The 21,922-nt window shown below is 64.9% G+C and overlaps 1 protein-coding gene across 8 annotated transcripts in view; it reads left to right on the top strand.

The window, feature by feature from the left end:
• Positions 1–21,922, top strand: part of PACS2 (phosphofurin acidic cluster sorting protein 2) — a 45,990-nt gene that overhangs the window by 11,139 nt on the left and 12,929 nt on the right. For 3 of the 8 annotated variants that reach the window (XM_062181174.1, XM_062181173.1, XM_062181180.1), the window contains exons 2-8: positions 7,872–7,959; positions 10,053–10,142; positions 10,686–10,811; positions 15,167–15,329; positions 15,694–15,767; positions 15,925–16,005; positions 16,780–16,839. In XM_062181174.1, the coding sequence (XP_062037158.1) occupies positions 7,872–7,959; positions 10,053–10,142; positions 10,686–10,811; positions 15,167–15,329; positions 15,694–15,767; positions 15,925–16,005; positions 16,780–16,839 (682 nt within the window). The remainder of the gene's footprint in view (positions 1–7,871; positions 7,960–10,052; positions 10,143–10,685; positions 10,812–15,166; positions 15,330–15,693; positions 15,768–15,924; positions 16,006–16,779; positions 16,840–21,922) is intronic. The other 5 variants (XM_062181178.1, XM_062181177.1, XM_062181176.1 and 2 more) reach the window with 4 other exon arrangements.

Below are 21,922 nucleotides of genomic sequence, written 5' to 3'. Positions count from 1 at the left end.
TGCAGGCTGTCACTGCCATGCAGTTGGCACCTCCTCGGAGGACAGTGTCATCGGGGGCTTGGACTCTGCCTGCCACTGGGCCCCAGGTCCTTTGTGGCAGGGCAGACCCGCAGCCTGGGCCTGGGCCCTGACCCTTGGTGCTTTGTCTCTGTCTCCTGGGCGTGCTGTCCACCAGCGAGGCACATCCTACAGCAGTGTGTGACGCTTCCAGGAGGTCACCTCTGGGTGGGCAGGGGGAAAGGGCAGGCAGAGTCCAAGGGGCCTTGAGCCCTTCTGGGGCAGGGGAGGCGGGGAGGCTGGGGAAGGAGGCTTGGGGTAGGTTCTGGGTGGACCCAGGGACGCTGGGGAGGGGCCACCGTTGGGCCTGGGCTTTCTGTCTTAGAGGGAACTTGTCGAGGACAGCAAAGAGTGGGGCAGGCATCCTGGTGCAGAGGGTTAAGCTGCAGCCTGCAGTGCCAGCATCCCACATGAGCCCTGGTTTGAATCCCAGCTGCTCCACTTCTGATCCAGCTCCCCGCTAGTGCACCTGGGAGAGCAGCAGCAGATGGCCAAGTGCTTGAGCCCCTGCACCCAGGTGAGATACCCAAATGGAAAGGCCCCTACCTTTGACCTGACCCAGCCCCAGCCATTGTGGCCAGCGGGGAGGGAACTAGTGGATGGAAGATCTTTCTCTTTCCTTGTAATTCTGCCTTTTAAATCAATCTTAAAAATGAGAGCAGAGGTGGAGAGGTGGTGGTCACACAGAGTGCTGTGCACACACGGTGTTGCACATGCAGACCTGGGCCTGTGCCCCCTCCTGGAGATAAGCAACGGCTGGACGCCCGGCCGCAGCCAGCTGCTGCTGCAGCTCGCACGGAGCAGTGTGGGTGCGCAGTGCTCTGGGGTGAGTGAGGCCTGTGTCTTGAAAACAAGCGTTGTCCAGCATCCAGGAGGGCACGCTGGCCCTGCACATGTGTTCAGTGCACATCTTGCCAGGGCCTTGTGACTCCAGTGATCCAGCTCTGCCCGACTCATGTCCTGCTCTGCTGCGAGATGGGGAGGCCATCCGGACCTCTCCACGGCCTGTCTATCTCCCTCCGCCCCTCCCCGACTGTTTCTTGATCTTATTGTTTTCTTGTTGCGTGGTAGCTATTAAGTAACATACGGGTAACATGTATATGGTTGACTTCGTGATGTGCGGTACAGGGGTTAATGTACCTGGTTGGCAGTCAGTGATGTGTACATGGTGAAGTGTATGTTCATGTGTCCACGGTTGGTGTTGAGTGGCACACGCGGCCGTCAGCGTGTCCACGGTTGGTGTTGGGTGGCACACGCGGCCGTCAGCGTGTCCACGGTTGGTGTTGAGTGGTCAGCGCTCAGTGGTGCTGAGTGGTCCACAGTTGGCGCTGAGTGGTGTGCGGGGGTGTTAGCGTGAACATGGTCCATGTGGCCTGGGGCTTGCCCGGTCGTGTCCTTACCAACTCTGCACAGTGACTGCTGAGCGAAGCCAGCGTCCCGAGGTTGCCGTGGCACACGCAGGGGAGGACCTGTTTCTTAGAAGTCAGCCCTGTCCGCAGCGGCTGGTGGCCAGCAGGGGAAGCCGAGGACTGCACACATGCCTGGTGCCCAGGGAGACTGAGTCTCACGTCTCCTCGCTGGCCCCCTGCTGCCACTGCGGGAGTGCAGAGATGTGGGGGTGTGGACGCTCAGGGACGGTGGATCCCCTCCCTACAGGCCGTGCGCCCAGCTGGCAGGGCGGCTCTGCGCTCCAGGGGTGAATGGATGAGGTGTCCGTGCACCCCGTGTTCCTGAGAGGCAAGGGGGGCGCCAGTGAGGGCCACTCCTTCCTGCTGCCCCGGTGCTCGTTGGTGGGAGTGTGGCCGGCCCCTGTGGCAGCTGGTCAGGGAGCAGCCACGTGCGGCAGCAGCTGCACTGGTGCAGGCTCAGAGGAGCCCCGAGCAGGGGCTGGGAGAGAGTGTGCACCCCGGATCACAGCATCCCCACTGCCAACGGCCAGACTGGGAGACAGAGAAGCAAGGGGCCCCCATGGTATGGCCTAGTGAGTGAGGGAAGCCACGGGACACCCACAGAGGGGGCTGGGGCCCCCATGGTATGGCCCAGTGAGTGAGGGAAGCCACGGGACACCCACAGAGGGGGCTGGGGGCCCCCATGGTATGGCGCAGTGAGTGAGGGAAGCCACGGGACACCCAGAGAGGGGGCTGGGGGCCCCCATGGTATGGCCCAGTGAGTGAGGGAAACCACAGGACACCCACAGAGGGGGCTGGGGCCCCCATGGTATGGCCCAGTGAGTGAGGGAAGCCACGGGACACCCAGAGAGGGGGCTGGGGGCCCCCATGGTATGGCCCAGTGAGTGAGGGAAGCCACGGGACACCCAGAGAGGGGGCTGGGGCCCCCATGGTATGGCCCAGTGAGTGAGGGAAGCCACGGGACACCCACAGAGGGGGCTGGGGGCCACCATGGTATGGCCCAGTGAGTGAGGGAAGCCACGGGACACCCAGAGAGGGGGCTGGGGGCCCCCATGGTATGGCCCAGTGAGTGAGGGAAGCCACAGGACACCCAGAGGGGGCTGGGGGCCCCCATGGTATGGCGCAGTGAGTGAGGGAAGCCACGGGACACCCAGAGAGGGGGCTGGGGGCCCCCATGGTATGGCGCAGTGAGTGAGGGAAGCCACAGGACACCCACAGAGGGGGCTGGGGGCTGGGCTGAGGACGACAGGCAGTGTCGGATGAGGATGCTGTAGGAGGCAGGGTGGGGCACCTGTGCCCTGTCCCCGTCCCCTGGCTCTCTGGGCACAGTATCTGTCCTGTGGTGCCAGGCCCAGCAGTGCACCACGCGTGGGGTCTGCAGGGGCTAACAGGACTGGTCACCTCGAGTGACCTGGTGCTCACTGAGCACACAGGACTCCCCCAGGACCCCCTGCCCTCTGCTCTGGCCCTCAGCCTCCAGGCGTCCAGGTGCCCAGACCGCAGCCGACGGCTCCGCCTCCCTCCCTCTCCCCCTCCCCCGTGTTCACAGCGGCTGCCTTGAAAAGCTGGGGAGGAAAGAGCACAGGACAGGGCTTGTGGAGGGGCGGGGACAGCAGGGCCACACTGCTCATGTCTTTGGGCTGTGACCACCGCCTGCTGCATCCTCACCCAGCTAGGACGGGGAGGGGGGCTGTGAGGGAGGGGATGGAGCTGGGTGACAGCTGGTGGCGTCAGCCGCTCGTCCACACGCATACTCCTGATGGCGTCTTCAGAGGCAAGGGTGGGGACAGTGCCTCCCTGCACTCCTGTTCCTTCATCTCCTTATTTATTTATTTATTTTAAGATTTATTCATTTATTTGAAACACAGAGTTAGAGAGAGGCCTTCCATCTGCTGGTTCACTCCCCAAATGGCCACAACAGCTAGGGCTGTGCCAGACCAGAGCCAGGAGCCAGGAGCTTCTTCCAGGTCTCCCATGTGGGTGCAGGGGCCCAAGGACTCGGGTCTCCTCCACTGTCTTCCCAGGCCACAGCTGGGAGCTGGATTGGAAGTGTAGGAGCCGGCCTTGAACTGGCGCCCGCATGGGATACTGGCACCATAGGAGGCAGCTTTACCTGCTACACCACAGCAACCCCCCATCTCTTTAAAGAAATTGGCTATGTGTGTCTGTGATGTCACTGTGTGCCAGTGAGAGGACAACGGTGATGCTGGGTGTGGGTTCTGCTGCTGCCGAGTCCCTCACGGCCACCAGGGCCTCAGGCCTGGGCCCCGGCACAGGCGCGGGGCAGGTGGGCTTCCAGGGCATTCCTTCGCATTCTCCGAGAGGCCCTGCTGGCGCACGTCAGCTGAGGCGTGGGCCCTTCCTGGAAACCAGCTGGGGTGAAGCACACAGTGCAGTTGGCCAGGCCCTGCTGCGCAGGGGGCTCTGCTTCCTTGGTGCCGCTGGCTGCAGGCTCCCGGGACAGACCTTAGGTTACGGCAGGGAAGTCCAGACGCCGGGGGCTCCCAGGCAGAGCAGCTCCCACCGTCACCCTGTGGAGCGGGATCTGGAGGGACGTCCTGTTTGCAGCTGCTCAGCCCCTCGGGTCTGCCTTCTCCGTTCTCTGTAAACAGCAGCCTGCAGTAATGTCCTGGCCCAGCCTCGTGTCCACCCTGCAGCCCGGGACACTGCACAGGTCCCCACACCTTGCCGCCTTTCCCGGAACCCGCTCTGCGAGAGGCCTCTGCCTGCGTCCCTGGGAGCGGGCTGCTGTGGGTGTCCACGGGCACCTGCGCTCTCGCTCCCTCGGCTGAGTTGCCGGGGTGGCCGTCTGGTTGCTGCAGCCTCCGTCTGCCTGGCTGTGATACTCTGCCGCCCTGGTTCTGAGGTGACCTCTGACCAACAGGCTGCCTCTTCGCCAGCACTTGGTTTTGGCTTTTTTGCTGTTTATCTTTTTTTTTTTTTTTAAGCCATTCTTTGGGGCAAAACAAAAGCATTTATTTATTTGAAAGGCACAATGGTAGCAAGATAGGGAGAGACAGAAATGTTCCAGCCGCTGTCTGCTGATTCAAGGCCAGGCCAAAGCCAGGAGCCAGGACCTCCTCCTGGGTCTCCTCTGCCAGGGACAGGGACCCGACCACTGGGGCTGTCGCCTCAGGAGCCGGATGGGAAGCGGAGGTGCCGCTGAGCCCAGGCACTGGAACGTGGGATGCACTCCCAGGAGCCTCTTGCTTTTGGTGAGGGTTGCTTCAAATATTTTGATCACTTTGTGTTAGGTGGCTGTTTTGAGAATTCTTTGTCGCCTGGACAAAACCCTTTGTCCAACACGAGGTCTGCAAATATTTCCTCCCACACTTAGCTCGTCTCACATAACAGGGTTTTTCACAGAGCAGAAGTTTTGCATTTTTAGAGCCCGAGTTACCAGCTCGCCTTCTGTGTTCGTCTCTGGGCCGCTTTGTCCTCCCCGCGCTGTCTGGACTCTCGTAGGCTTCGGGTCTCGGAATTTGCTCCCTGTCCGTGCTGGGATGGCTGGCGTTCTTTGGCTTTCCACGTGAGATCCGTGCGAAGTCTTGCTGGGGCCTGACAGGCTTTTGCTGGCTCTGCCATTGGCCGCTGTCACCTGTGGCGTCTGCCGTCAGCATGGGGGTGCCCAGCTCGCAACCCCGCCTTTTTCTGATTTACGTGCCGCTCCCTTGTCGCGTGTGCGGCTGCTGTGGGTGCACGGAGGCCGGTGTGGGCTGTGTGACCCTGCTGACCTCCCGGTTCTAGGGCTGTTCTCACACACCCCATGCCCTGATGCTCTTGATGTCTGCAAGTACAAGTTTCATTTTTCTTCCTCCCTCACTGTGCGAGGCCGAGTCACAGTGCTGGGACCATTTGCCTGGGCCTGGGCCTAGGGACGGCATGTAGTCTGTCGTTATTCAGTGTGGTGTTAGCCCTAGGCTTTTTCTTTTCTTTGTAAGATTTGTTTATTTGGGGGCCAGCACTGTGGCGTGGCGGGTAAAGCTGCCACCTGCAGTGCCGCATCCCATGTGGGCACCAGTTCGAGTCCCAGCTGCTCCTCTTCTGATCCAGCTCTCCGCTATGGGCTGGGAAAGCAGAGGAAGATGGCCTAAGTCCTTGGGCCCTGCACCTGCGTGGGAGACTGGAGGAACTTCCTGGCTCCTGATTGCGGATCGGCACAGCTGCTGGAAGACCTCTCTCTCTCTGCTTCTCCTTCTCTCTCTGTATAACTCTGACTTTCAAATAAATAAATAAATCATAAGAATTAAAGATTTATTTATTTGAAAGCAGAGTGATAGAAGGTGGGGGGGGGGGAGCTTCCATCTGCTGGCTTGCTCCGCAAATGGCTGTAGCACCTATAGCTGGGCCACGCTGAAGTCAGGAGCCTGGAACTCCATCTCGTCTCCTGCGTGAGTGGCAGGGGCTGGGCGGGTGTTCGCAGGCAGCTGGATCACAAGCAGAGCTGCCAGGACTGAAACCTGGGCTCCAGTGGGGTTGGGGGTGTGGCAAGTGCTGGCCATGCTCACGGGCCTTCCGTGCAGGTGTCCGCTGTCTCCTCCAGCCACGTGGTCACTTGGCCGTTTGTTGTCTCACTCCCCGAGACCTCGGGGCCTCCCTACCAGCTTCTGTGATGGCGCCCAGGTCAGTAGCGTCCAAAATTACATTGAGAATTCCAGAAATGAGCCGTTCCTAAGAAGCTGAATCGTGCCTCGGACTGCCCACCGGTGGGCCCTGGGCAGGAGGGTGCCCTGTGTGCACAGGGGTCACATGTCCGCTGGGGTCTGGGGCTGGGCCCTGCCTTGATTGCCAGCCTGGCTCGGGACATGCTGGGATGGGTTTCGGTTCTCTAGCGTGGCTGAGCTTGTTTCGTGAGCTGACGGCCGCTGGTGCTGCGAACCAGCTTGCAATTGCTCCTCCATCCTCGCTGTTGCTGGGCGAGATGGCGCCTGCAGGTGGAACGGGGAGTGAGGGGCCGTCCCCTGCAGACGCACACTCAGGGTGGGGCCTCTGCCCTGTCTGGCCCCGTGACCGGCCCTGTGTGGGAGGCCCCGGGGGGCTCTGCGTGGCCGTCAGACCGCCGGGCCCTGGACATTCTGCTCGTCCCTGACATCTTTCTTGTCTCTGGATAGCAGCCCGCGTGTGCAGCGTGGCCCAGGCCGGCCGGGCCGGGTGGGTCTCTGCACTCTGGTTTGGCATTCCTGCTGTTTGAGCTTTAGTCCTTTTTGCCGGGCTTGGTCACATTCAACTCCACTCCACACACATGGCAAGCGTCTCCAGGCTGACGCTGCACTTGGGGCGTTTTGGGGGCTCCCTGCTTGCCCGGTGCCCTGCGGGAGCCCCAGCCCCCAGGCCCGCACCGTCCTCTCGGGGTCTCAGAGACGGCGGGGACACCTTCGCGTGCCTCCTGCCTGCTGCGGAGCCAAGGCATGCCCTGCTGGCAGAGGCCTCGTGTCTGCCCGGCCGTCTCCAGGCTCAGTGCGACACAGACGGCCTCCTGCTGACACCAAGTGGCCGCGACGGGCCTTTCATGAGTGAGTGGACAGGAGCCGAGGAGCCCCGGCCCGCCTGGCCCCCTGCTGCCCACTGCCTTGCCGGGAGGCGGAGGCTGCTTCAGCATCCCGTGTTGAGCACCGCACGGCTGCTCAGATGGGTGTGGAGGCCCAGGCGTCTCGAAGGGTCTAGCCTCTCCGAGGACATGCCGCTGTGCCGGGCAGGCAGGGCCGCCCGCCTGTGCTGCGTCCATCCTGTGGCAGACGTCTGAAACCGGCCTTTAAGGAGGAAAATGAACCAGGCTACTTCTGGAAGGCTGGCGGGTGCTGCATCGTCATTCTTTGGAGCCCGTGGGTGCTCTGGGTGTCTTCACTGGGTCACTGCAGGGCATGTGGTAGGGCCAGTGCTGTTGGGGCGCTGTGCGCCCACACAGGGCCGTGGGGAGTCCCCCCTCACACACGGGAGGCTCACTACAGTGTGGGGGCATCTGGACCTGTGCTCCAGTGGACGCCATCTTTCTGGTCTCTGTCCTGCAGTCGGAGACACAGGGCAGCGTGGTGGGGCTGGGGGCGGGCACCTGGGAGGGGCTGGGCACCAGGGCTGAGCGCCTGTGCTCTTGACTCGCAGTGGGCAGCCTGGTGGGGCTAGGGATGGGCACCTGGGGGGGTGGACACCAGGGCTGAGCGCCTGTGCCCGGCAGGTTGTGCAGCCTGGTGGGGCTAGGGATGGGCACCTGGGAGGGGCTGGACACCAGGGCTGAGCGCCTGTGCCCGGCAGGTTGTGCAGCCTGGTGGGGCTAGGGATGGGCACTGGGGGGGGGGGTGGACACCAGGCTGAGCGCCTGTGCCCGGCAGGTTGTGCAGCCTGGTGGGGCTAGGGATGGGCACTGGGGGGGGGGGGCTGGACACCAGGCTGAGCGCCTGTGCCCGGCAGGTTGTGCAGCCTGACCCTGAAGAAGCTGGTGGTGCTCCAGGAGCTGGAGAAGGAGCGCATCTCCGTGGTGATTGCCGTCAAGATGCAGGTGAGGCCCTGCCTGCGCCCCAGGCTGCCTGCAGGGCTGTCCACAGGAGCTGGCAGTGGACGTGGCCATGCCCTCCAGGGAGCGCAGCTGCTCCCATGCACAGCCCCGCCCAGGGCACCTGAAGCCAGGCCTGCCCCTTCCTCGCACTTTGAAACCTCCCAAGTGGGAGACATGGGAGGGAGGAGCAGGGAACTCTGGGAGGTGGGGCCCCACGCTGGGCCCCTGACCTCACAGGCCCTGTCCTTGAACTGTCACAGACTTGGGGTTCCTTTGAAGCTGTGTTAAAAGGGGACATGGGGGTCTTCCGTCCAGACCCCACGCCTCCCGGGACAGCGTAGCTGAGACCAATCCGGCTGTGGGCCACCTTGGCCTTTCCGAGGGCCACAGGGATGGCATGGCTCTGGCCCGTCTGCCTGGCGGTGCCCTGCACATGTGTGGGGTCCGTGGGAGCTGACCTCCAGCAGGTGTGTGGGGGACCACCTTCCTCAGGCAGGGTCACAGAAGCTGCCTCCTACCTGACCCCAGCCCTGAGCCCATGAGGACACAGCCCTGTAAGCAAACCTAGACCCCCAGCACCACACGCACCCCTGCTGAGCGAGCCCACTACCCCCCAGTACTGCACACACCCCTGCTGAGCGAGCCCACTACCCCCCAGCACCACACGCACCCCTGCTGAGCGAGCCCACTACCCCCAGCACCACACACACCCCTGCTGAGCGAGCCCACTACCCCCCAGCACCACACGCACCCCTGCTGAGCGAGCCCACTACCCCCAGCACCACACGCACCCCTGCTGAGCGAGCCCACTACCCCCCAGCACCACACGCACCCCTGCTGAGCGAGCCCACTACCCCCAGCACCACACACACCCCTGCTGAGCGAGCCCACTACCCCCCAGCACCACACGCACCCCTGCTGAGCGAGCCCACTACCCCCCAGCACCACACGCACCCCTGCTGAGCGAGCCCACTACCCCCCAGCACCACACGCACCCCTGCTGAGCGAGCCCACTACCCCCCAGCACCACACGCACCCCTGCTGAGCGAGCCCACTACCCCCCAGTACTGCACACACCCCTGCTGAGCGAGCCCACTACCCCCAGCACCACATGCACCCCTGCTGGGTGAGCCCACTACCCCCAGCACCACACGCACCCCTGCTGAGTGAGCCCACCCTCAGCCTCTTGGCAGGCCGGGCCGGCGAGTGCCAGCAGCCTGAGGGCCTCCTGAGCTGCAGTGGGTGCAGGCAGGGAGGAGGCCACGGTGGTGCTGCCCCGAGCGTGGGGTCAGGGCGCTGGCACTGGGCATACTCCCGGGCCTGGTCTGCCTGGGCCTCCAGAACTGCAGAGAGCCACAAATGCGTTTGGACCTGGTGCTGCTGACCCGTCCACGCTGGCTTCTCAGCCCCTCCTTCCACTGCCTGCCCGTGGCTCTGCCCAGCCCTGAGGTGCCCAGCGCACAGCCCCCCAGGCCTGTGTCCCCAGCCCACCCCACTCCCCTGCCTATCCCTTGAGCTCCGCGGCCCCTGCAGACCCTCAGACCCCTAACTTGCTCCTCTTTGGGCTCCCTGCTGGCCACCTGCCGGGTGTGCCGGGCTGGAGGGGACGGGGGGACGGCACAGCCCTGCTCTGCTCCCCAAGCCGACCCCATGGTGGGTGCCAGGCTGGCCGGGTCCTGAGAAGCCGAAGCCAAGATGCAACTTGAGCTCTGCAGAGGTGGGGTGTGTGGGGCCCCTGCGGCACTGCCACTCCCCTGCGCCGATGAGCAGCTTATTCTGGGGTCCTGCTGTGTCCGAGACAGGAAGCCCACCGCCAGCCCCCGGCTCCCGAGAGGGTACTTTCAGGATCTGGGGTCTCCGTATTTTAGGGTCTGTGCTGCGTGTTGCCTCTGGGAGGGGCCCAGAGTGTGCTGTCCAGTCCCTGTGCTGGTTGCTGTGTCCTTTAGGGAATGGCTGGAGGCTGGCAGTCGCACTGCTGCTCTCCCACTGCATAGGCCGGTGGCTACGGATGGCTGGGGCCAGCTGGTGCCCCCTGCTGGCGGTTGCAGGGAGTGCGGGCACAGCCGGCTTCATGGAAGGTGCGCTCTGCTCCCCAGGGCTCCAAGCGGATCCTGCGGTCTCATGAGATCGTGCTGCCCCCCAGCGGACAAGTGGAGACCGACCTGGCCCTGACCTTCTCCCTGCAGGTGGGCGCCGGGGGAGGGCGCGCGCGCTCGCGGGAGCACCCGCGTATTCCTCCTGACGACTTCCTTTGCTTTCTTACATTAAGTGTTTCCTCGCATATGATCAGAGCATAGTGATGGGGCTGCAGTCTGACGGCCGCGTTCAGGTCATCTAAGGCCTTCTGGTTCAGGGAAGAGGGGGAGGGGCCGCAGCCTTCGAATTCTGAGCGCGGGCGTTAAACGGGACGGGACCGAGAAGTTCCAGGCTGCGCGGAGCTCCTCGGGAAGGCCCAGGGTGGTCCCCTGCCGCCCGTGCACCTCAGTAGCCTTTGGAGGGCGAGCCTGGGGTCTCGCTGCTCAGCCTGGAGGGTGCACAGTGCTTCCCACAGGAGCACCTGCGATCCCTCGTGGGCGTCGGGTCGCCCCGCACAGAAGAGCCCGCTGCTGGTGCTGGAGGGCACAACTGGGCAGCCCTGCACCAAGCAGCCTGGGGCTTCCTGGTCCCGGAGCTGGGGTGGGGGCAGGGCTGGGTGCACCCCCAGCTCTCGCTGTGGCCTCTGCCCTCAGTATCCGCACTTCTTGAAGAGAGAAGGCAACAAACTCCAGATCCTGTTGCAGCGCAGAAAACGCTACAAAAACCGCACCATCCTGGGCTACAAGACGCTGGCCGCCGGCTCCGTCAACATGGCCGAGGTGAGCGGGAGGGTCTGAGGGGTTAGTGTGCCCGCTTCCTCCAAGACACGGGAGGAGCGCCCTCATGGCCACAGCGCCCGCCCACACCCGCAGCCCTGGGCCCAGCCTGCGCTGCGGGTCTGCGCTGGGCTCCCAGCAGTGCCCCCCTGCCCCATGCGTGGCTCTCAGCACGGACCCGGAGAGCTGGCAGGGCCCTGGCTCAGTGCTGAGCCCTGCAAGGGGAAGGAGCCCCGGGAGCCCTCGGGGGCAGCAGCGGGTGTTCAGGACGTGATGTGCAGTCCAGGCGTGTGAGGCCGTGTCAGTGCCCCTGGCCAGGAGACCAGCTAGTGAGGGAGCGGAGCCGTGGCCAGGCGCTGAGGCCTGGGGTCTGGAGAAGTGGAAGAGGAAGTGCAGAGAAAAGACCATGACACACAGGACCTGCGTCTGCTGCGTGGAGACCCCAGGGAGGGGGCTCGCCCCCAGGCGGCCCCGGCCATGAGCCTGCACACACCCAGCTCCCAGGCCTGTGTCCCCCAGCCCTCTGTTCCCCAGTGGAGGGTCGGCCCTGGCTCACCGCCTGCCTGCCCTTGTTGACCTCATCTGTCGGGAGGCGGCTCAGCACTCAGCACTTGACCCCATGCAGCCCCAGCTCAGCCCCGCGTTCCTCAGGATGTGCTGGGGACCCCAGGAGCTCTGTCCCAGGGCAGGCAGGGGCCGCGTGTGTCTTGGGGGCATGCGCCCTTTGCTCACACACACCAGGGGTGTACTCTGGCCCATGTGGTGAGGGGTGGTGTGTGTGCTGTGGCCCATGTGGTGAGGGGTGGTGTGTGTGCTGTGGCCGGTGTGGTGAGGGGTGGTGGTGTGTGAGCTGTGGCAGGTGTGGTGAGGGGTGGTGGTGTGTGTGCTGTGGCAGGTGTGGTGAGGGGTGGTGTGTGTGCTGTGGCAGGTGTGGTGAGGGGTGGTGTTGTGTGTGCTGTGGCCCGTGTGGTGAGGGATGGTGTGTGTGCTGTGGCAGGTGTGGTGAGGGGTGGTGGTGTGAGCTGTGGCCCGTGTGGTGAGGGGTGGTGTTGTGTGTGCTGTGGCCCGTGTGGTGAGGGGTGGTGTTGTGTGTGCTGTGGCCCGTGTGGTGAGGGGTGGTGTTGTGTGTGCTGTGGCCCATGTGGTGAGGGGTGGTGTGTGTGCTGTGGCAGGTGTGGTGAGGGGTGGTGTGTGTGTGCTGTGGCAGGTGTGGTGAGGGGTGGTGTGTGTGCTGTGGCCCGTGTGGTGAGGGGTGGTGGTGTGTGTGCTGTGGCAGGTGTGGTGAGGGGTGGTGTGTGTGCTGTGGCCCGTGTGGTGAGGGGTGGTGGTGTGTGTGCTGTGGCAGGTGTGGTGAGGGGTGGTGTGTGTGCTGTGGCCCGTGTGGTGAGGGGTGGTGGTGTGTGTGCTGTGGCCCGTGTGGTGAGGGGTGGTGTGTGTGCTGTGGCAGGTGTGGTGAGGGGTGGTGGTGTGTGTGCTATGGCAGGTGTGGTGAGGGGTGGTGTGTGTGCTGTGGCAGGTGTGGTGAGGGGTGGTGTGTGTGCTGTGGCCCGTGTGGTGAGGGGTGCTGTGTGTGCTGTGGCAGGTGTGGTGAGGGGTGGTGGTGTGCTCTGTGGCCCGTGTGGTGAGGGGTGGTGGTGTGTGTGCTGTGGCAGGTGTGGTGAGGGGTGGTGTTGTGTGTGCTGTGGCCCGTGTGGTGAGGGGTGGTGTTGTGTGTGCTGTGGCCCGTGTGGTGAGGGGTGGTGTGTGTGCTGTGGCCCGTGTGGTGAGGGGTGGTGTGTGTGCTGTGGCAGGTGTGGTGAGGGGTGGTGTGTGTGCTGTGGCAGGTGTGGTGAGGGGTGGTGTGTGTGCTGTGGCCCGTGTGGTGAGGGGTGGTGTGTGTGCTGTGGCAGGTGTGGTGAGGGGTGGTGGTGTGCTCTGTGGCCCGTGTGGTGAGGGGTGGTGGTGTGTGTGCTGTGGCAGGTGTGGTGAGGGGTGGTGTTGTGTGTGCTGTGGCCCGTGTGGTGAGGGGTGGTGTGTGTGCTGTGGCCCGTGTGGTGAGGGGTGGTGTGTGTGCTGTGGCCGGTGTGGTGAGGGGTGGTGTGTGTGCTGTGGCAGGTGTGGTGAGGGGTGGTGGTGTGTGCTGTGGCCCGTGTGGTGAGGGGTGGTGTGTGTGCTGTGGCAGGTGTGGTGAGGGGTGGTGTGTGTGCTGTGGCAGGTGTGGTGAGGGGTGGTGTGTGTGCTGTGGCCCGTGTGGTGAGGGGTGGTGTGTGTGCTGTGGCAGGTGTGGTGAGGGGTGGTGTGTGTGTGCTGTGGCAGGTGTGGTGAGGGGTGGTGTGTGTGCTGTGGCCCGTGTGGTGAGGGGTGGTGTGTGTGCTGTGGCCCGTGTGGTGAGGGGTGGTGTGTGTGTGTGCTGTGGCAGGTGTGGTGAGGGGTGGTGTGTGTGCTGTGGCAGGTGTGGTGAGGGGTGGTGGTGTGTGTGCTGTGGCCCGTGTGGTGATAGGTGGTGGTGTGCTCTGTGGCCCGTGTGGTGAGGGGTGGTGGTGTGTGTGCTGTGGCAGGTGTGGTGAGGGGTGGTGGTGTGTGTGCTGTGGCCCGTGTGGTGAGGGGTGCTGTGTGTGTGCTGTGGCAGGTGTGGTGAGGGGTGGTGTTGTGTGTGCTGTGGCCCGTGTGGTGAGGGGTGGTGTGTGTGCTGTGGCCCGTGTGGTGAGGGGTGGTGTGTGTGCTGTGGCCGGTGTGGTGAGGGGTGGTGTGTGTGCTGTGGCAGGTGTGGTGAGGGGTGGTGGTGTGTGCTGTGGCCCGTGTGGTGAGGGGTGGTGTGTGTGCTGTGGCAGGTGTGGTGAGGGGTGGTGTGTGTGCTGTGGCAGGTGTGGTGAGGGGTGGTGTGTGTGCTGTGGCCCGTGTGGTGAGGGGTGGTGTGTGTGCTGTGGCAGGTGTGGTGAGGGGTGGTGTGTGTGTGCTGTGGCAGGTGTGGTGAGGGGTGGTGTTGTGTGTGCTGTGGCCCGTGTGGTGAGGGGTGGTGTGTGTGCTGTGGCCCGTGTGGTGAGGGGTGGTGTGTGTGTGTGCTGTGGCAGGTGTGGTGAGGGGTGGTGTGTGTGCTGTGGCAGGTGTGGTGAGGGGTGGTGGTGTGTGTGCTGTGGCCCGTGTGGTGATAGGTGGTGGTGTGCTCTGTGGCCCGTGTGGTGAGGGGTGGTGGTGTGTGTGCTGTGGCAGGTGTGGTGAGGGGTGGTGGTGTGTGTGCTGTGGCCCGTGTGGTGAGGGGTGCTGTGTGTGTGCTGTGGCAGGTGTGGTGAGGGGTGGTGTGTGTGCTGTGGCAGGTGTGGTGAGGGGTGGTGGTGTGTGCTGTGGCAGGTGTGGTGAGGGGTGGTGTGTGTGTGCTGTGGCAGGTGTGGTGATAGGTGGTGGTGTGTGCTGTGGCAGGTGTGGGGAGGGGTGGTGTGTGTGTGCTGTGGCACGTGTGGCCCTCAGGACACGGATGGGAAGTGGCCTGTGGCGGTGCTGGCAGAACTGTGCTTCCTCATCCTGGTTTCTGAAACGAGGAAGGAAGACGTAACTGCCTTGGGGATTTTGTCTTCTTCCCGGTCCACGAATTCGCGCCCCCGTCAGTCCTGAAAGGTTTTAGGATATAAAATCCTGACAGCTGGGTCTGGTCTGAGGCCCTCTGTCCTCTGTGCCCTGAGCGTCCGTCCGGCAGCTCCCCCCGAGTTGCGCTGGGCCCCTGTTGCAGCTGGGCGGGGCACGTGGGGGTGCCTGGGGCTTGCCCCACCTCCACCCCAGCTGGACTGGTCCTGTGTGCCAGGCCTGGTGGCCACTCCGCCTTGGGCCCCACAATGTGGGTCCCAGACGCCAGGTCACATGTGTTTGGTGGCCTTGTGTGGCAGCCCTGAGTCACTCCTTTCCTGCCCTGAGGTCCCTGACACCTGGTGGCCCGGGACACCCCTCCCCCCGTCCTCCCTTTCCCCTCCTCAATCTTGTGTGGCCATTTTCTACGATTTATTTGTTTGTTTGGAAGACAGAGCAGGCGGGAGGGGAGAGGGAGGGGTGGGGGAGGGTGATGTCCTCCCTTTGCTGGTTTATTCCCCAGGAGCCTGGAGCTGCAGCCAGGTCTCCCACACGGGTGGCAGGGGCCCAGGTCCTCTGCTGCTTTCCCTGGCGCATCAGCAGGGAGCTGGGTCAGGAGCAGAGACGGAAGCTGGCGCTCCCGGGGGTGCCAGCGTCACAGGCGGCTGCCTGGCTGGGGACCCCGCTCCCTGTGCCAGCCTGTGCCGGCCCTGGCCTTCCCACTCCGCCTGGCGTCCCCGCCGCTCCCTGCACGGCGGCTTGGCTGCGGGCTGCAGAGACCCCTGCCCTGGCGCTCAGCCTCTGGCCCTGTGCCTGCCCAGGTCATGCAGCTGCCCTCCGAGGGCGGCCAGGTGCTCAGCCTGTGCAGCAGCATCAAGGAGGCCTCGGTCAAGGTGGCCGAGATCTGGATCGTGTCCTTGTCCAGCCAGCCCATCGACCACGAGGAGAGCGCCATGCAGGCCGGCCCCAAAGCCAAGTCCACGGGTAAGTGTGGCTGTCACAGGCCCGCCCCTGCCTAGGGTGATATGGGATGCTTCCTCGGGTACAAGCTTGGCGGCAAAGCCACATCCACTGTGGGGGGTCCGGGCTGCCCTTGCGGCAGCGGCTCCTTGGTCACAAGACCCGCGTGCGGGGCACCACAATGCCACAAGGGTCCTGCACAGGGTGGGGCCCAGCGGGGTCAGCTGCCACCCCTGTCACAATCGGAGGCACCGCCCCTCCCCACCCCAGGGGCCCCGGTCAGCACTCCGTGCAGGCAGAAACCTGCGGCCCCTCCTTGCGGGGCACGGGGCGGCGGCGCTGGTTGCCGGGCGCTGGCGGAACCTCAGGGAGCCCCGTTCTCGCACAGACAACTACTCCGAGGAGGAGGACGAGAGCTTCTCCTCCGAGCAGGAGGCCAGCGACGATGCCGTGCAAGGCCAGGTGACCGGGGGCTCGCGGGGCGTCCTGGGGCCTGAGGACCCCGGCTGCACCTGTGTGTGGCCCGTGCTGGGTGTGGCCTGCCTGGAGGGACCCCTGACCCTGCGCGGGGTCCGGGGCAGGCCAGGGCAGCCCGTGGCCTCAGCGTGCGTCTCTGCAGGACCTGGACGAGGACGACTTCGACGTGGGGAAGCCGAAGCAGCAGCGGCGCTCGATAGTAAGAACGGCGGCCATGACCAGGGTCGGTGCAGACCGGTTTTGCTAACACTGGGGCTGGTCCGGGGCGGGCACGGGCGTGGGTGTGGGCATGGGCGGCCCTCTCTGGTGGCCCCGGGGTTTAGGTGGGTAACCTGCCCCAGGTTGGGGCAGACCTCAGAGGCCAGGGCCAAGCGTTGTCAGTCAGTGCAGAGCCCCTGCTGCCCACCCCCACCAGATCCGTTCTCCTGCCTCCGGCCCTGGCCGGCCGCGAGGGCTCACCCGGGACCCTGGCACGCTGGCCTGGCTGTGCAGACGGCCGCTCGCACCCTTCGTGTGGGCCTCCCTGCTCCTGCTCAGGATCGAGCCCTCGGGCACTGGCGACTCCAGGGCTGTGGTCAGGACCACCAGTCTTCTCCAGAACCGTGGGTGGGACCACAGTCCCTTCTCACCTGGTGCAGGCACCTGAGCCCGGGGAGTGCACGGTGCTGTGGCCGCCCCACTCCGTCAGCAGCTGAGAGGTGCATGTGTGGTGCCAGCGGGAACCTTGGCCTGGGCCCAGCCCCCACTTGTAGGGTCAGCTTGGGAGAGAGACTGAACCAGCCCGTGCCCACCCCCACGCGTACACACACAGCCCCTCTCTGCTGGAGCGGCCCAGGCCTCTGTGGGAGGCTGAAGAGGTGGCCGAGGGCAGCAGGGGCCCGGTGCTGGTGATGTGCATGTCAGGGTACACGTATCCCGCGGCGCTGAAGCGAGGGGGGGCGTGCGCGTCATCGGGCGAGGGGGGCCGCGCGTGCTGACGGCGCCGCTTGCCTTGCAGCAGCAGAACTTCAAGCAGAAGGTGGTGGCGCTGCTGCGCAGGTTCAAGGTGTCGGACGAGGTGAGCGGAGCGCCCTCTGCCTGCCGGGTGGGGTGCGGGCCTCCTACTGGGGCTGTGCCGTCACCACGTTCTCTGGTGGAGTCCCCAGGGACCCCTCCCACCATGGGCGTGCCGGGGGCTTTAGACCTCGTTGTCCTTTTCCCTGGCCCCCAGATCTCCACGTTGAGCTTAGCCTGCGTTTTGAACGTGGCCAGAAGCAGCCGCTCCCTGGGCCCTGGGTCCACAGGGGAGAGGAGGCACCTGGGTGTCAGGCCCTGAAGCAAGGTCACCGCCCAAGCTCCCGACAGCCGCACCCCTGGAGGCAGCAGGGTCTGGGGTCAGCTCCCAGCACCTATGCCTACGGCTGCTCCTCCCGGGCACACGTGGTGGGTGGTCTCCAGCCTGCCTTTGCCCTGGGCGGTGGACCAGGTGCCCAGCCTTTTGGCTCAGCTGAGATGGGGCCTTCCTGGGTCCACGTGAAGAGTGGACATGCAGCCTGGCTGCCCCACCCCCAGCCCCCAAGTGCTTGCTGCTGCCTCTTGACTCTGGCACTCTGTACTTGCCTGGCCAGCTGGGCCAGACCCCCGAGCAAACCCCCGAGCTGTGTCCCAGAGCCGTGTCCCAGAGCCACCACAAAGCCGCCCCAGAGCCGTGTCCTGGAGCCGTGTCCCAAAGTGAGCCCAGAGCCACCCCAGAGTGAGCCCAGAGCCGTGTCCTGGAGCCACCCCAGAGTGAGCCCAGAGCCGTGTCCTGGAGCCGTGTCCCAGAGTGAGCCCAGAGCCGTGTCCTGGAGCCGTGTCCCAGAGCGAGCCCAGAGCCACCCCAGAGTGAGCCCAGAGCCGTGTCCTGGAGCCGTGTCCCAGAGCGAGCCCAGAGCCGTGTCCCAGAGCCACCCCAGAGCGAGCCCAGAGCCGTGTCCTGGAGCCGTGTCCCAGGGTGAGCCCAGAGCCGTGTCCTGGAGCCGTGTCCCGGAGCGAGCCCAGAGCCACCCCAGAGTGAGCCCAGAGCTGTGTCCTGGAGCCGTGTCCCGGAGCGAGCCCAGAGCCGTGTCCTGGAGCCGTGTCCCGGAGCGAGCCCAGAGCCGTGTCCTGGAGCCGTGTCCCAGAGTGAGCCCAGAGCCGTGTCCTGGAGCCGTGTCCCAGAGCGAGCCCAGAGCCACCCCAGAGTGAGCCCAGAGCCGTGTCCTGGAGCCGTGTCCCAGAGCGAGCCCAGAGCCACCCCAGAGTGAGCCCAGAGTCGTGTCCTGGAGCCGTGTCCCGGAGCGAGCCCAGAGCCACCCCAGAGTGAGCCCAGAGCCGTGTCCTGGAGCCGTGTCCCGGAGCGAGCCCAGAGCCACCCCAGAGTGAGCCCAGAGCCGTGTCCTGGAGCCGTGTCCCGGAGCGAGCCCAGAGCCGTGTCCTGGAGCCGTGTCCCGGAGCGAGCCCAGAGCCACCCCAGAGTGAGCCCAGAGCCGTGTCCTGGAGCCGTGTCCCGGAGCGAGCCCAGAGCCGTGTCCTGGAGCCGTGTCCCGGAGCGAGCCCAGAGCCGTGTCCTGGAGCTGTGTCCCGGAGCTGTGTCCCAGAGTGAGCCCAGAGCCGTGTCCTGGAGCCGTGTCCCGGAGCTGTGTCCCAGAGTGAGCCCAGAGCCGTGTCCTGGAGCCGTGTCCCGGAGCGAGCCCAGAGCCACCCCAGAGCGAGCCCAGAGCCGTGTCCTGGAGCCGTGTCCCGGAGCGAGCCCAGAGCCGTGTCCCAGAGTGAGCCCAGAGCCGTGTCCTGGAGCCGTGTCCCGGAGCGAGCCCAGAGCCGGGCCCCAGCACAAGCTGCACCGACACAGCTTGGCTCTGACTGCCAGGACTCAGCCCTGTCGTGGGGAGCTCAGTGGCTACAGGGGCAGGAGTCTGTCATTTGCTTGGCTCAGGCTCCCACTTGCAGGTGGCACTGGCACAGGTGGCGGCAGAGACGGCGGCAGCACAGGTTAGCCGTAGCACAGGCGGCACTGGCACAGGCGGCGCACGCCTTCCCTGAGCAGCACCTGTGTGCCCCGTTGGCCCTGGGGCCCGGCACAGGGGGCAGTCCTCCTGGCCGCAGCAGCTCCCTGCCCGGTCGCAGCCGTCTCGGCGTGTTCCCGCTGCTTTGGCCTGGCTGGGCTAGGGCCCAGGTGTCCGTGGTGCCTCCCGTGTGGCAGCCCTGCAGCCGCCTCAGTGCCGTCACCTGGTGCGGGGAGTTCAGCCTGGGGGTTCTGGGGGAGACGCCTATCCCTCGCCTGAGGCTCGTGGGAGCAGCACAGCCACAGCACAGGGCAGAGCGCACACAGGAACGCACCCCTGCGAGAACGAGCCCGGGGCAGAACCCGCGCGGGAACGCACCCCTGTGAGAACGAGCCCGCACGGGAACGCACCCCTGTGAGAACGAGCCCGCGCAGGAACGCACCCCTGGGAGAACGAGCCCGCGCAGGAATGCACCCCTGCGAGAACGAGCTTGGGGCAGAGCCCACGCAGGAACGCACCCCTGCGAGAACGAGCCCGCGCAGGAACGCACCCCTGGGAGAACGAGCCCGCGCAGGAACGCACCCCTGCGAGAACGAGCCTGGGGCAGAGCCCGCGCAGGAATGCACCCCTGTGAGAACGAGCCCGCACGGGAACGCACCCCTGGGAGAACGAGCCCGCGCAGGAACGCACCCCTGGGAGAACGAGCCCGCGCAGGAACGCACCCCTGCGAGAACGAGCCTGGGGCAGAGCCCGCGCGGGAACACACCCCTGCGAGAACGAGCCCGCGCAGGAACGCACCCCTGCGAGAACGAGCCCGCGCAGGAACGCACCCCTGCGAGAACGAGCCCGCGCAGGAACGCACCCCTGCGAGAACGAGCCCGCGCAGGAACGCACCCCTGAGAGAACGAGCCCGGGGCAGAGCCCGCGCGGGAACACACCCCTGCGAGAACGAGCCCTTCAGGAACGCACCCCTGCGAGAACCAGCACCCCTGACAGAAGGAGCCTGGAGCTCACTCCTCGGGGCCCTGCGCCAAAGCCGAGGCTGCGTTGCGCTTCCCACTTGGAAAGCACAGATGGTGCTGGTGCCTTCAGCAGAGCTCTTGAGTGCTGACCCACAGAGCACCTTGTGCAAAGATGAGCTGGAAGGCAGCGGGTAAAGTTGCCACCTGCAGTGCTGGCATCCCATATGGACGCCGGTTCTAGTCCCAGCTGCTCCACTTCCAATCCAGCTCTCTGCTATGGCCTGGGAAAGCAGTAGAAGATGGCCCAAGTCCTTGGGCCCCTGCACCCACGTGGAAGACCTAGAAGAAGCTCCTGGCTCCTGGCTTCGGATCAGCGCAGCTCCAGCTGTTGCAGCCAATTGGGGAGTGAACCAGTGGATGGAAGACTCTCTCTGCCTCTCTGTAACTCTGCCTTTTAAATAAATAAATCTTAAAACAAAACAGTGGAGTTGGACGTGGGTCACGCTTCCACGTGCGCATCCTGACCCTACCTAAGTCCCACACTGGACGCCGAGAGGCCGTGTCCTGGGCAGCCGCGGCCTGGGAAGATGCGCCCTGGAGCCGCATGCCGGTGGCTGCACGGTGCAGATGGTGCCCTCGATGCCGTGAGCCGTGCACTCGGAGGTGGCGAGTGCCGCGTGCATCTGACCACGGTTCTGAAACAGGAGTTTGCTCTCGGGAAGATTTAAGAGAAAGCGCAGAAAACAGAAGAAAAAGAAAAAAAGAGAAACCAGAGGATGTCCATGTATTTGGGTGTTACATACCGAGATGTGGAGAACTCTCAAAACCCAGTTAAAAAACATCCCCAAGTTACAAACCAGCAAGAGTCACGCAGGGGGTGCAATGCTGTTGAGAGAGATGGAGGGGAGTGGCAGCGCCCTGCCGTCCCCCACCTTCCCCCACTGTCCCCCTCCATCCCCTGCCGTCTCCCACTGCCCCCCACTGTCCCCCTCCATCCCCTGCCGTCCCCCCGTCTCCTGCTGCCCCATGCTATACCCCACTGTCCCCCACCACCACCCGCCGTCCCCCGCCATCCCCTGCCATCCCCCACTGTCCCCCACCCCCCACTTTCCCCCACCGTCCCCTGCTGCCCCCCGCCATCCCCCACTGTCTCCCACAGCTCCCCACTGCCCCCCACCTCCCCGTGCTGTCTCCCACTGTCCCCTGCCATCCCCTGCCGCCCCCTGCCGTCCCCCACCATCCACCGCTGTTCGCATCAGGCACCCAGCCTGAAAATTAATGTTTAAATGCAAGGGCTCCAGGCCAGGGCTGACAGAGCGTCTTCTGCAGGTAAAGTTTACGTGGTGCAGAGTGCAGAGGGTTCAGAGGCCGGGGTCAGGGCTGAGTGTGCGCCCCTCAGCAGGGCCATCAAGGCCACACCACGGGGAAGGACACTTGTCTCTGACAGAGGCTGCTGGGACAGCTGGATGTTCACGGTAGACAGTGGAGCTGGACCCTTCCTCACCCCACGTCCAGAAACCAGCCCAGCGTGGATCAGGGACAAAAACCCAGGCCAGTGTCTGTGCACGGGGCAGTGGTGTCGCGCACGTGGCCATAGAAGGGACCAGAGAAAAATAAGTTGAGCTGTGCTGTGTTGAACACGCGTGTTGCTTGCCTGTGGGAGGACACCTGTGTGCTGTGGGTGCCTGGGGCTGGTGTCCCGCACACTGTGAGAATCTGTGAGCTCCAGCTGCAAAAGGGATCAGGAAGACACACCACGTGCATCCTGGGAAGGCACCACCAGGCCGGGGAGGCAGAGAGGCCGAGTTCGGAGCTCCCTGGGGAACGTGGTGCTGGCTTGGTCAGAGGCGGGGGAGCCCCCGCGACTCAGCGTCGGGAACGTGGTCACTTCTGCCCCCGTGACCTGCCCCGCCCTCTGGAGATGGAGAAGCCACCCTTGCAGATGCCAAAGTCAACTATTTTATAAATTGCCAGCTTTTAAAAATGAATTGTGGGGATGGCGCTGGCGCACCCCCTGTAGTGCCGGCATCCCATATGGGCACTAATTTGAGTCTCGGCTGCTCCTCTTCCGATCCAGCTCTCTGCTGTGGCCTGGGAAAGCAATGGAAGATGGCCCAAGTCCTTGGGCCCCTGCACCTGCGTGGGAGACCTGGAAGAGGCTCCTGGCTTTGGATTA

Source organism: Lepus europaeus, chromosome 22, assembly GCF_033115175.1.
Source record: "Lepus europaeus isolate LE1 chromosome 22, mLepTim1.pri, whole genome shotgun sequence".
Taxonomy (NCBI): Eukaryota; Metazoa; Chordata; class Mammalia; order Lagomorpha; family Leporidae; genus Lepus; species Lepus europaeus.
Note: the sequence above shows the minus strand (reverse complement) of the source record. Positions and strands in the feature narration are given on the sequence as shown.